This window comes from Rhopilema esculentum, chromosome 10 (genome assembly GCF_057945365.1).
Source record: "Rhopilema esculentum isolate cy_ngs chromosome 10, ASM5794536v1, whole genome shotgun sequence".
In the NCBI taxonomy this organism is placed as follows: domain Eukaryota; kingdom Metazoa; phylum Cnidaria; class Scyphozoa; order Rhizostomeae; family Rhizostomatidae; genus Rhopilema; species Rhopilema esculentum.
In genome coordinates this window covers 3,665,308-3,677,698 of record NC_142824.1, presented here as the reverse complement: position 1 = coordinate 3,677,698, position 12,391 = coordinate 3,665,308, and the positions used below count along the sequence as shown (strand labels likewise).

At 35.8% G+C, this 12,391-nt stretch overlaps 1 protein-coding gene across 1 annotated transcript; it reads left to right on the top strand.

Moving 5' to 3' along the window:
* The first annotated feature begins 314 nt into the window (after positions 1-314).
* LOC135691833 (complement receptor type 2) lies at positions 315-11,714 on the top strand. Its single transcript, XM_065209814.2, has 8 exons — positions 315-587; positions 2,377-2,562; positions 3,806-3,913; positions 6,620-6,814; positions 7,880-8,071; positions 8,574-8,852; positions 9,382-9,717; positions 10,225-11,714. Exons 1-8 carry the CDS (start codon positions 521-523, stop codon positions 10,542-10,544), a joined length of 1,683 nt encoding a protein of 560 aa, XP_065065886.2. The 5' UTR covers positions 315-520; the 3' UTR covers positions 10,545-11,714.
* The last annotated feature ends 677 nt before the right edge of the window (positions 11,715-12,391 follow it).

Below are 12,391 nucleotides of genomic sequence, written 5' to 3'. Positions count from 1 at the left end.
GTTTGAAGAGTGGTATGCCAGTAGACATTTCTATATAAAAAGTTTTGTTTTTGAAAAAAGAGTCAAAGCAGAGAAAAATGCTATAAAATTCCGATATTTTCCAAAGTTGAGTGCAACAAAATATAATTTGATGTTTAAAGTCAAACTTTAATATGTGGTAAGCAAAAAGTTTCCGGGAGAGCTACTCCTCCCCCCCCCTTTTTTTTTCTCACATTTGTCCGGTTTCCCACGAGGGAATGATTTATATCCGCTTCTTGGAACGTGCTACCCCAGCGGGTTGTGTTGAGCCGCGGGACCGCCAGTTCAAATACTGCGCATGCGTAGGCTTGATCAACTCAGCACGGAAGGCGAAAAGTTGAGTCATTGTGAGCTTTATCAAGTCATTTTATGTTTGCATTACGACGTTCATGAATGAGGTGACTATCAACATTTCGGAAAGTTGCGGAAAGCTGTCGAAGAATTGAATAAGACAGTTTTTAAAGGACTAACACATTCATCTTTTTTATTGAAATTGACGAAGATGCGTTACTCTGGTGCATCATTGGTGGCGACCTACTTAATTTTTAAGCTTTTTTATGTGCCTAAAGGTAAGATGGCATATCAGATCTGAATTGTTCGTCTTTCAGCTTCATATTCTATCGTTTAAAAAATTTATTGGCCATAGATACGATTACCGAGAAGTGTCTGAAAATTGTTGACATCCCACGGGCCTATGGCCTAGAATCTTTGCCTGTGTTTTTGCAAGTTCATTCATGTTTATTCAGTTGTTTGAAGCCAGATAAACTGGACGATGGTAAGGAGCTTCTCGAAGCACATATACTATTTTGTTATATTTGAGGTAACTGGTTATAACCTGAAGTGAAAAATTACGCTTTTATTACGTATAGCTAGTTGGTGAGGGGCAGCTCAACTTCCCCCTTTTCGAGTTATCTTGTTTCATTTCTTTAACATTTTTATCATAAGGACTTTTCCTCCTCTTCTTGGAAATGCTCAACACCAACTGAGCTCTGGGTCCCTTGCTTTATTATTTTCCTTTAGTCTGTAATTACTGGCAAAGCAAAATTGAAATGTTTAAATAAATTATGTGTAAGAATGAGAACTAACATAATATTGAGAGTCCCTAGAGACAAAAACTAGATATTCATGTTGGGCAATGACTTTTTCAGTAGTGGACATTCCATTGCATAATATTCCAAAGGCTAAGCCAATACCAGTAAAATTCAATACCTTGTTATAAAATACAAATTGCATTTGAGATCATTCCCTTGTTACAAATTTGTCTCATCTTCTACAGAGAATGTTTTTGATAAGTAATTTTTTTAATTTGAATGGGTAATATAGTAGCTTGATACCAGAAAAAGCGTTCAAAAATCAATTATTTATCTCTGTTAGACTAGACCCTGCCTGTAAACAGATTTTCAAACTACTCTTTTTTTCTTCTTCACTGATGTGTCAACTTCAGACCAAAGGAATTTGTAATGTCTTCTTCATTAATTCCACATAAAAGTTTTGTTTGGGCAGTAAGCTTTTTTAAGATCTTCTGCTTTTTAGTTGTTTTAGGTGTGCATCTACTAGGTCTTTGTTCAGTGTTGTTACAAGTGTGACTCTAGGATAACCTCTGAAGCCTTTTTCAGTTGATGGTTCAAAGTAAAATTTCATCACTTGATTTGCTGTTGTATTTTCATTTGATCTCAGAATATGAGCGAAAAGTTTCCATCTTTGTCTTCTTTTATAACTGGAAACAGGTTCTTCATTTTTTTCATAAAATCTTTTGTTGCCAATTCTGTTTGGCTAATGGGTTTCAAGAATTTTTATGAGTTGCTGACGATGAAATCAATCAATTGATGCTTGTTTCTTCATTCCCCATGTACTACAGTTGTAAGTCAATAGTGGTTTGACAAGTGATTTGTACAGTTTGAGTTTGGTGCTAAGCTTCACATGATCTCTTTGTAACCAAACTTTCTCTAATCGATTCATAGTAGCACTTGCAAATTGTTTCCTCTTTACCATATCTTCTCTATTTCTAAGCAATGACCCTAATTTTCTTACATTTCTCCATCGATCTTCCTTTTCACCTCTTCTAATTAATGTTTCTTCTGTCTTGGCAGGATTAAGTTTCAAGTTCCTTGTTTTGAATATTTTGAAAGTGTTATTGGGGATTTCATATTTTCTCTGCTTGTCAAGTGCTGGGTAGTCAGCGTCATCTGTAAAGCACAATTTGTGAGGGAAGCTGTTGGTCCTTTTCTTTGTGTAACTGTGTACAAACTAATCACAAGCTGCTTAGAAAGACGCAAGATGGTAATTCCATTCAACCTTGCCACAGACTCTTTTGAAAGACGATTAGAAAGTGAAATCCTTGTCTTGTTTTTATTGTAGCTGAGGCTGTTTGCAGTGCTCCCCAACCACCCAAAGATGGTTCTCGAAGTGACACAGAAAAGAGTCAGTTTGAGACTGGAAGTACCATAAAATTTTACTGCAAAACAAACTATACTCTGGAAGGAGCTCCCAAAGTCATCTGCTTAGCAAATGGAAACTGGGACTCAAAAGCACCTAGATGCATTGGTAGGTTCTAGTGTAGTCTGTTTTCCTTTTCTTATAAGTGAAAAGCGCCTGGCTATATCTATTTTTGTGGCTTAGTACTGATGTTGTAAAATTTTAAAAATGTGTGTGCATGAAATGGCTTTGATGTTCTTTTTAATTTATATATATTTCAACTGGATTTGGATTAAATTTTATCATAGTATCATTTCCACTGTCTTATTCAAAAATAAAATACCAAAGGTCAGCAGAAAAGCTCCCCAATAATATTTTTAAAAAATTTCAAACAGCCAAACTTTTTCAATCTTATATAGAAATATTCATTTGAGCACAAACAAACTCAATATTATCTATATGCTTATCATATTTATTTCTCATTTTGCAATAAAATGTGCTAATTTCCAATTCTTTTGCCATTATACACTTTTAGGTAAGTAGAATATATTTGTAGTGTGGAAAGGCTTCTATTTATAATTTTTAAGGGGCTCTGAATAAATACATGAAAGTATTTACTGTTGCACTGGTCTGTCATAAAGTGCTCAATTTGCATTTAGAACAGGAGAAACCATCTTTGAATTCACACTTGATGCAATAATCTGGCAATCCAGTTATTTATGTACACTTAGCAAGAAAAAGTACTAAAGAGTCTGAAGCAGGAATGGCAGCACTGCTTTAATATTCTTTAGCTAACCAAAACTAAATAGCTACAGTTAGTTATATAGTTATATAAATTCTGCTAGACAGCTTTTTAGTTTGACATATTTATAAAGAATCTTTGTACTGCAAATAACAAATAATGCTATAATTGTCTTGATTTTTGCCTATTTCTGAACATTATCAAAATTTGCAACAACATGAAAATTGAGCTTTGGTGATTTGATTTTCGGTTTTGAGCACAATTGAACGGTTTTCTTTGATTGAATGTCATGCTCAAAAATTTTCAATACTATATGGGCCTAATGGCAAAGACCATTTTGTGATATGTTGCAATATGGCTTGGAAGAAACATCATAAAAAGCAATGACAACTAATGATTATATTGGTACGCCGAAATGAGATCTTACGAATGTTTTTCAAGCTTTATTATCATGACACATTTAGCATTTCTTTTTTTGGACATGTCAGAAATCTTTTACTCAGTCGCCATGTTGGTATTTTAGAAGAACAATTTTGTCCATCCTCATTAGCAAACTCAACTAATTTCTGAGTAAAGAATTTATGTATTTTAAATTTGTTTGTGAGTAAGCACAATTTTACATTTTTGCAGATCCATGTGGTACATGTAAAAATGGAGGGAAATGTGTACATAGTGCGAAAACTGGTCGATATTCATGTATCTGTATGGAAGGTTTTCGTGGGATGGATTGTGACACACGTATGTAATTTTTCATGTATCTATGTTGTTTCCACATTTATAAGGAGGCGTTATACAGGCCTGGTCATAAGAATTTTAGAAAGGGAAAAGCTCTCTTAGTTATTTCCAGGTGAGCTATTTGTAGATGAATATGAATAGAAACAAACAAAAATAGATATTAAGAAGAGCAATTTCTTTTAAGGGCATTTAGGAGAGCTATCTGTAACTCCCCTCCAGCATTTGAGGAGAGCCTTGCAAGGAGCAGGAGCCATCGTTCTCCTCAAACAGCTGGCCCTGCATTATATAATTTAATTTCATTCTTTTTTACAAAGGTCTTACAATTACCATGGTTTGTAATTTATTAAATTAATTTATGCCTTAGTTTGTGCTTCAAATTTGGTTAATTTTCTTTTACCTTTTGATAATCGGTCTATCTGAATCAATTTATCAGCAAAAATGTTAAATTAACATTGAGACATTGGCTGTATCTGATTTATTCCGTCAAACAAACTTTGTTATCTTATACTTTTTCAACCATCTAAATGTTTGAAAAGTCACAATTTGAAATTAATATTTTAGATACTTTATGTATCGCTGTAGGCTTACATATATGTATATTAAGAAGTCTAGTTGGTAATGGTAGTCCAAAAAAGAGATGGGCCAAAGTGATAAGAAGTGATATGAGAGAAAGCAGGCTCAGTAAAAATCTGGTCATTGATTGGTCAGCTTAGAAGTCAATTACTAAACACTGTCTGACGCTGGCATGTAGAGCAAAAAAATTAAACAGATACGATGATATGATAATGATGTCCATGGTTAGATATTTCCTGCAGTACATTGCTTGGCGGTCCATGTACATGAAAAGTGCAATATATATTGAGTGTATTAGGAAGATCAAACTTCGTTTACATCTCTACAAGCTTGTTTCATGAGTAACTTGAAGAACTAATTAATACATTGATAATTTTTCTCCTTTCCAGGTAATGTCACATTGATTACTAAAAAAAATATTTTTTGTCTCACATGATGTACCCGTGTAAAAACTCGTTAATTATTATTGTATTTCTTCAATCTTTGTGGTCTGGCTGATCTTATTGCTATTTTACTCTTGCTAGACGATTCATAACTAGCAACCAAGGCCGAAGACTCTTCTTAGAATTCTTTTCACCTTCACCACAGCATCTTCAGGAAGATGTTCATACCATTTCACTTGATATTCAAGCCCATTATTCTTGAACAATTCCCATTGGGCTTTCTTCGCTACATTGTTGTGCGTTCTTTTGTATTCTTTTTGTGCAAGTTTTTCCCATCCGCTAGTGTATGCTGAACAGCTTCACCTCTTTCTCAACACATCCTGCAGAGAGGACAATCTACACTTATGTTGATATGATGCTTTACGTAATTATTCCTAATTGCCTGTTCTTAGGCAGCACACAATAAAGCCTTTGCCTGAACTTTAAGTCACTTTTTGATAGTCACTGTCACATTTTCTTCTTATAGACTTTTTCTGGCATTTCCCTTGCAACTGACCGTACATATTCTTTCTCATCCGTTAATTTTTAAGATCATCAGCCACTTGCTTCTTGAATTCATTGTTTGTCATGGTACTAGCAGTGCAAATTGTATTTTTGCAAATTCAACACAAACTCCTCTAAGCTACTGACCCAAATTGTTCACTTCTTTGAGTATTGCCAAACTGTATCTAAATATTGCCACTGCCAACCTGTTAATCGCTTTTACTTTGTTTTTAGCATTCAGTTTTGATTTAAGGATTAATATTAACTTTCGTTGTTGCTCCTTCACTATCCTGCCCTTTATCTCCTCTGTTTTATTTTTTTTAAGCTCAACTGTGTAACCTTCCTCTCCCACTTCCTCAATTTTATCACCATTTGGTAGTTCTATTCCTTCACTTCTAGTGATTTTCCCTCTTTAATTTAAGAACACCACACTTCTTAATGCCGAATTCCATTTCGATATCAGTGGTGAATTTTAGTACTTCCCGTAAAAACGAATCAATCTGTTCTTCATATTTTGCATAGTACTTTAAGTTGATCCATGAAGAGCAAATGATTCAAGCTGAATTGCTTTTTTCCCCGATCATACCCTGCTTGTTCTTCCCTCGGTAATATCGTCATCGGGATTATACTCATTACAAATAATAGTGGTGATAAACAGTCCCCTTGGAAGATTCCTCTTTTAACATGAGCATCCCCAAGGTCCTCTCCATTTGACGTAAGTGATCGTTGTCGCTTAGTCATACTCTTTTCCAAGAATTTTCTCACATTATCAGCAACTCCAAACATTTTCATGCCCTGTTTGATCCAACTATTGGGGCCAAAATCATAAGCTTTATTGTAGTCCACTCATGCTATAGCAAGATTCGTGTGCTTCTTTTTACAATCCTTCAATGTTGTCGAAACCACTCTTTCTTCTGGCTCTTGCTTCATCACAAACACATTGTTCCGTCGATTCTAACATGTCTCTATTTCTCCATTCTCTAAACATTCTTTGCCAGTAACCTCTGGTAGGTTTCCCTGTTTCATCAAATGGCTTACTTCTATAAAGCGTTCCATGACAACCTTGTTTACTTCCTTGTTCCATCTCATTCTGATAAACCTTTCTAAAATTTTATTATTAATCACGGCCTTGCTAAATGCATCCATAACACTAAGTTTAAGTGTACTGAATAATGAACGTTTGACCATAGAATTATCTGTTATATTGTAGCAATATGCAAAAAACCAAATAAAGTCTGGAATGGGGACTACATTGTACATGGTGCTCCAACATTTAATGTTGGAACTGAGCTGATTTTCAACTGCAAAACTGGTTATATTCTAAGTGGCAGCACATATGATATTAGATGCATTTTAGATAAATCAGGAACTGCTAGATGGTCTAAGGCATTTCCAGTCTGCAAGCGTAAGTCTTTCATCTTCATTAGATTTGTCCCTTTTAATAATGTCAATTGCATTATCATCGATTGTGTGTGTTTTGATAAAGAGCCTGTATGCATGAAGTGTTACTTTGCAACATATCACAGATTTAATCTCATTGTACAATCAAAACTAATGATAATATATATTTATTTTATACATATTTATATATTTTTATAATAAAATAGAAGATAGGCTAGAAATGAGACATGTTCTCTGTTACTTCGAGTTTCGTGCTTGCGCACTCATCAGACAGACTTGCGCACTAAACTCGGAGTAACAGAGAACATGTCTCATTTCTAGTCTATATTCTATTTTATTATATCTATTGCTCTGTGCTTTTGCCCATCGAGCACTGTCACGTCAGAATAGACAACGCAATCTGGAATATTTACATATTCATATATAGCTCAGTAGAATGAGCATTGCTTTTAATGCAGCAAACTTGAGTTTGCTTCTTGTCAAGACAGATTCAATACAACTGAGCAGTGACCATCTTGAAAAAATTTCCTTCTGTCAGCCATTTATATTCAAATGCACATTATGGATGGCCAGTAGGACTAGGATGGCCAAAAAATTAAAAAACTTCAGTACTAGGCTCAAGAAAAATTGAAAAACTGTAAAATTTTCTTTTAAAAAAAGGTTCCGTTGACTAACTTTTTTGCCTGTTGTTTTTATTAGTTTTTATTTTGTTGAATTTTTTTGGAAAGAGATAGCATACTTTGGTTTAAGCTGCACGGGTTATTTTGTTGAATTTAAGACAGTTTAAATCCTCAAAATAACAAACCAACTAAGAAATTTTTTAGTACTGAAGAGCCAAAATTTGAATGAAAAATTAAGAATCGAAATTGCTAATCTATGTTCCTTTTAAAAACGTGAGTTTCTTGATTTTCAAATAGCAACAAAGTAAAGGCTTTAAACAACAAGGGCTTTAAATTCAAGCTAAAGTATAATCTATGGGAAAAAGTAATCAAGTGTTTCCTATTCAGTAAACAGGAAAACAGAAACGAGTCAGATGTCAGACATGTAAAGTTTTCAATTTCTCTTGTAGCTCGAAAATGCAAGAACCTGCTGGAAAGTGAACAACTTCAAAATGGTGTTTACAGTCCTAACAAGAAAGAGTACTCATTTGGTGACATTGTTTCATTTTCATGCAATGCTGGTTTTGAGCTTCGTGGATCAAAACTGTTGTCATGCAAGATTAGTGGACTATGGTCCTCTGTGTCATGGCCTAGGTGTTTTCGTAAGTATCCTTTCATATATTTTTACTGTTTTTATTGTAGCTGAAGTTCGTATCTCAATAAGATATTTTTACTGTTTTACTGTACCTCGAGTAGAAGTATCGAATCTAGAGGTATTGGCTTTTTATGTTATTTCCACTTCTGGATTTCAATCTTGTTCGGGAGATGAATCATGCCTGTCTTCCAGACATGCACTAGACCCCGTTTCAGGGTCATTGCGCATGCGTATTATCACTTGAAGCCCTGGCGGGATGTGGTCCCAGGCACAAAATCTTGCAAATACTGATATTACATTTGCCATGACCCTGCAACACTGAAACAAAGGTCTGAAGGTTTCGTCTCCCGAGCAAAATCTGCAAATTTGATGTTCCAATTTATTTCAATCTAATCCGTTAAAGAAATGCGTATTATTACTTACAATCGTATATTTTTGAGTTTACTGTATTTTGAATGTAAGCACTACGTAACGTTTAGATAATATACTAATACATCACCTTTTTGCAGCCAAAAAATGTTTAGCCCCCCCGGAAATCCAACATGGACGGGTGATTCAATCTGGAACTGACTTTCGTGCCGGGACAGTGATACGCTTTGAATGCAAGACAGGTGAAGGCTACTATCGATACGGTCCGAGTCAACAGACATGCTACCCAAACTCCAATGGTGAAATGGTTTGGACTCCTGATAGACCAGTTTGTATAACGAGCTCTCGATTCGAAGAGTACTGTATCCGCCAGGGGAAGGTTATGACAATGGAACCAGAAGCCAGTTGCGTTCATAAGTGTGAGTTAATCAGTATCAAAGCCTTTGTAGTTAGGGGATACTTGCTAAAGCACTGCCTTATTCGATTACCGTAAACTGTTTTCTTTTCGTTGCTTACCAGGCATGATTTTTTCGTCGCATTTGATAAATTTTTGTGAATATTTGTTACTTCAACCAGCTCTCGACAGTGATTGTGGCTTAAGGCTTCGTTGGAAAACAATATGCGTCTCCAATTCTATACTTTAAATCCCTTTTACCAACTCATTTTCAGTGGAAGAAGTTCACATCGGAAAACTGTTTTTGGTAGAATCTTTTTTAAGCTTTTTTATATTTTTCATTTTTTCCCCGCTGTAGTGCAGTGAGAAGGAAGAAGCTTTTCAATTAGATTGTTTGTCGACTCTTGTTTGTGTAGTGTCCAAATGACTGTCCTGTTTTTCTGGTCGATCCATTTTGGAATTTCTTACAATTAATAGACAGCCTATTCAGTGTTTTTATCTGGAGAAGGCTCTTGTCCTGCAAAATCATTAAATACGATTTTTGTTTATTTCAGTAAGTGTGAAAGGAGACCCTGCCACGACAAGACGAAATGCTTCTATCGATACACTGACAATAGTGACGGGAACTGCTGGTGGTCTTCTGGGCTTTCTATTGGTCATCATTGCTTTCGTCATTTGTCAGCGCAGAAGAATGATGCGCAGGATGCGAATGGCCACCTCAAGAAGGGCACGGTCTTTAGAGGACGAAAGGATGCTAATTTACTGCTCCAACGACTTCCACTTTTTTCTTCCTTCGTATGACGAGGCAATGCGAAGTAGGCCAGCAGAACCTCCTCCATTCGATGCAGTTGTGGCAGAAACTGAAGCCAGCTCCAGACAGACAGATCAAGGTATTTGATCAACTCGTTGCCTTTTAAGCCCATTGTTGCAAGCTACTTAACGCGATTTGCAGCAATGCTAACAATCGAACAAAACACATTACTTTAAACAATTCTTTTTTCTTGCTAGAGAGTCTTATCAGAAGTGACAGAAATTCTAGAACCACTTTCTTGAAAAGCGAAAGTTCTTGCAACTTTGTTTTAACGAAGGCACCTTTTTCGTACTGGTTTTCCCTCAATCTCTTAAACCCCTGAGCAGGGGCGGACACTTGATCAAATATTGGGGGCGAGGGGAGCCTATTGATTTGATAAGATGACGTCATATTTCCCATTGTTTTGGAACAAAAGACCATTCGCAATATGCCCTCCTCGCCCCCCAGGTTTCCGCCACTGCCCCTGAGCTTATTTCTACTTTGAAATTTGATATACTGCCTCAGTTCTGCTTAGTAGTATTAAGTAGTGGGAATTCTCATTCTTTTACTTCTACTTTTTATTGAGATTATTTTTTTTATTTTATAGAAACAACACAGTCTACAAACCGTGACCAGAATTCCCCATCGCCCTCTTCCAGCAACGAAAACCCGTACGAAACTATCGACAATGTAACCGTTTCTCTTGACACAAGTCGGTCAACATCATCAGCAACAACAACAAGTCCAGTTTATAGCAATGTGCAACGAGAGGCGCCGAGGTCGATAGATAATGAGAACACTGAGTTGAATAGTGCAAGCAACGGAGAAAATGATGTGTCTCAAAATGAAAGCGAGGCCGTAGTGACACGCATGGGTAGTGTCTCCTCTCAAGAATCAACAACAGATGAAAATCAGCCATTAATGTAACTTATCACGAACTGGCCTAAACACATGATTTTGACAAACCTTGCTGTCGACTCTGCAATTAAAAGAAATCCTGATTGTCATTATGATTTCGGCATGTAAAGGTACTGAAAGTTCTGAATTGTTTTTTTAATGTCCAAAGGCAGTATAAGCTGTTCATGGTGGCAGAAGCAGCGATTTGAGGATGATGATAATATCATCATGTAGAAAGGTAAATTATTAAGAAACAAAGGCCTTGTGTTTAGAAACGAGAATTTCTAAAGAAACATCATATGATGCTCCGTAAATCAAAGTGTTTCTCAGACGTTATCTGCCTCCAAGCGTTTTTGGAAAACTCTTAGCAAATTCTTTATAATCATATATCTAGGCTAAAAATTTCAAGGGTCTATCATATGCCCGGACCCCTCATTGAACTAGTTTTGGTTTTGAGGACATTTAGTTAGCCTTGAAAAATGAAACGGGAAGTGACTGACAAAGCACACGTTTTTTAAGATGTTCTTTAGTACGTCACTTGTCTGTTTGACACTGCTCCACTGGAAGCTGGATTCCAGAGAGAGTTGCAGAGAACTCTTGATATCCTAAGATGGGACGAGCGCTCGTCAATAATCCCGCGGTGGGCATAGTTCAACGTGATAAACCATCGCTCTTATGTGAGTTTTTTAACACTGGAAAGTATTGGTTTTTGCTGGATATCCTACCTCTTACGTTACAAGATTTGAATCGACTTTTCTACTTGACTGATTTTGCCATGCTAGTCTTGGGAAACCATCATTTCAAGCTGTAGCTTGTAGCTAAGAGCAAAAGGATATTTTGTCATTTGTAAATATACTGTATTTAGATGTTCGATTCACTAATCGCATATAGAAATTTAATTATTTTGGAGCAAGAATTGCAAGCCTCGTCGAAATGTTTAGGGCCTTGGTTGTGTCCAGTGAGATGCTTCAAGTAGATAACGAATTTCTACTTTGGGACTTTATTTAAATTTGGAAACAAGCCCGTTCAACGCGATCCTTTTAATGTCGAAGTGCGTCTGTTCTTGTTCAAGTGTAGATAGATTAAAGTGGACAATTTTCAATTTTTTATTTAATTTGGTTAGTATCGATTAATTAAAGAATTTTTTGGAGACTTGTAGATTATGTTGTTGGTTTCAACCTTATATTCATTTTACGAATATTTTTGGGTTTGTAATTGTGTCATACTGCTTAATGTTTCTTGAGAGTTTCTTTTACACTAAGATAAAAATTGTTGATCCGCGAAAAAAATTAGTACACCCCATTTATATGTTTATTTATTTATTTTGCAAATAAATTACTTCCTTGAAAGTGGACATAAACTACAAAACACTACGCAACTATGCTATGTCAATGAATATCTTTTTAAGAATTGCAGGTAATGAGCCTGAATTGCCCTTTTCACCGACCTTCGTGCTCGTTTAAGGGGTTTTTTGCTGTTTTTGGCTTCTGTCAAGTAGGTATCTTGAAACAGCTTACTGCTTAAGAGCCAGCTGTGTGCCAGAACAAAGGCTACAATCATCGTTTTAAATGACCAAGCTACGTATCCAACAGATCCAACACGGTACACACATGCGGTTTTTGTTTAGCTCCAATTAATATTTAGACAAGTTAAGATATCCAACGCCTGCTGGCCTTAAAAAGTTCACCTTTTAAATTGTTTTGGGATCTATTCTTCAGTTTTCTCGGAAGCTGTTGTTTAGCGTATTCGAAAACATTTCATTTTGTGACCTGTGAAGATAATTCAAGTTAGCTATTCTCAGAAGGGAATAAAATTTTCGTTAAAGGGAGAACATCTGAAAGGTTATTCTGCTTAGCTGCCGCATAACTATTTACGAC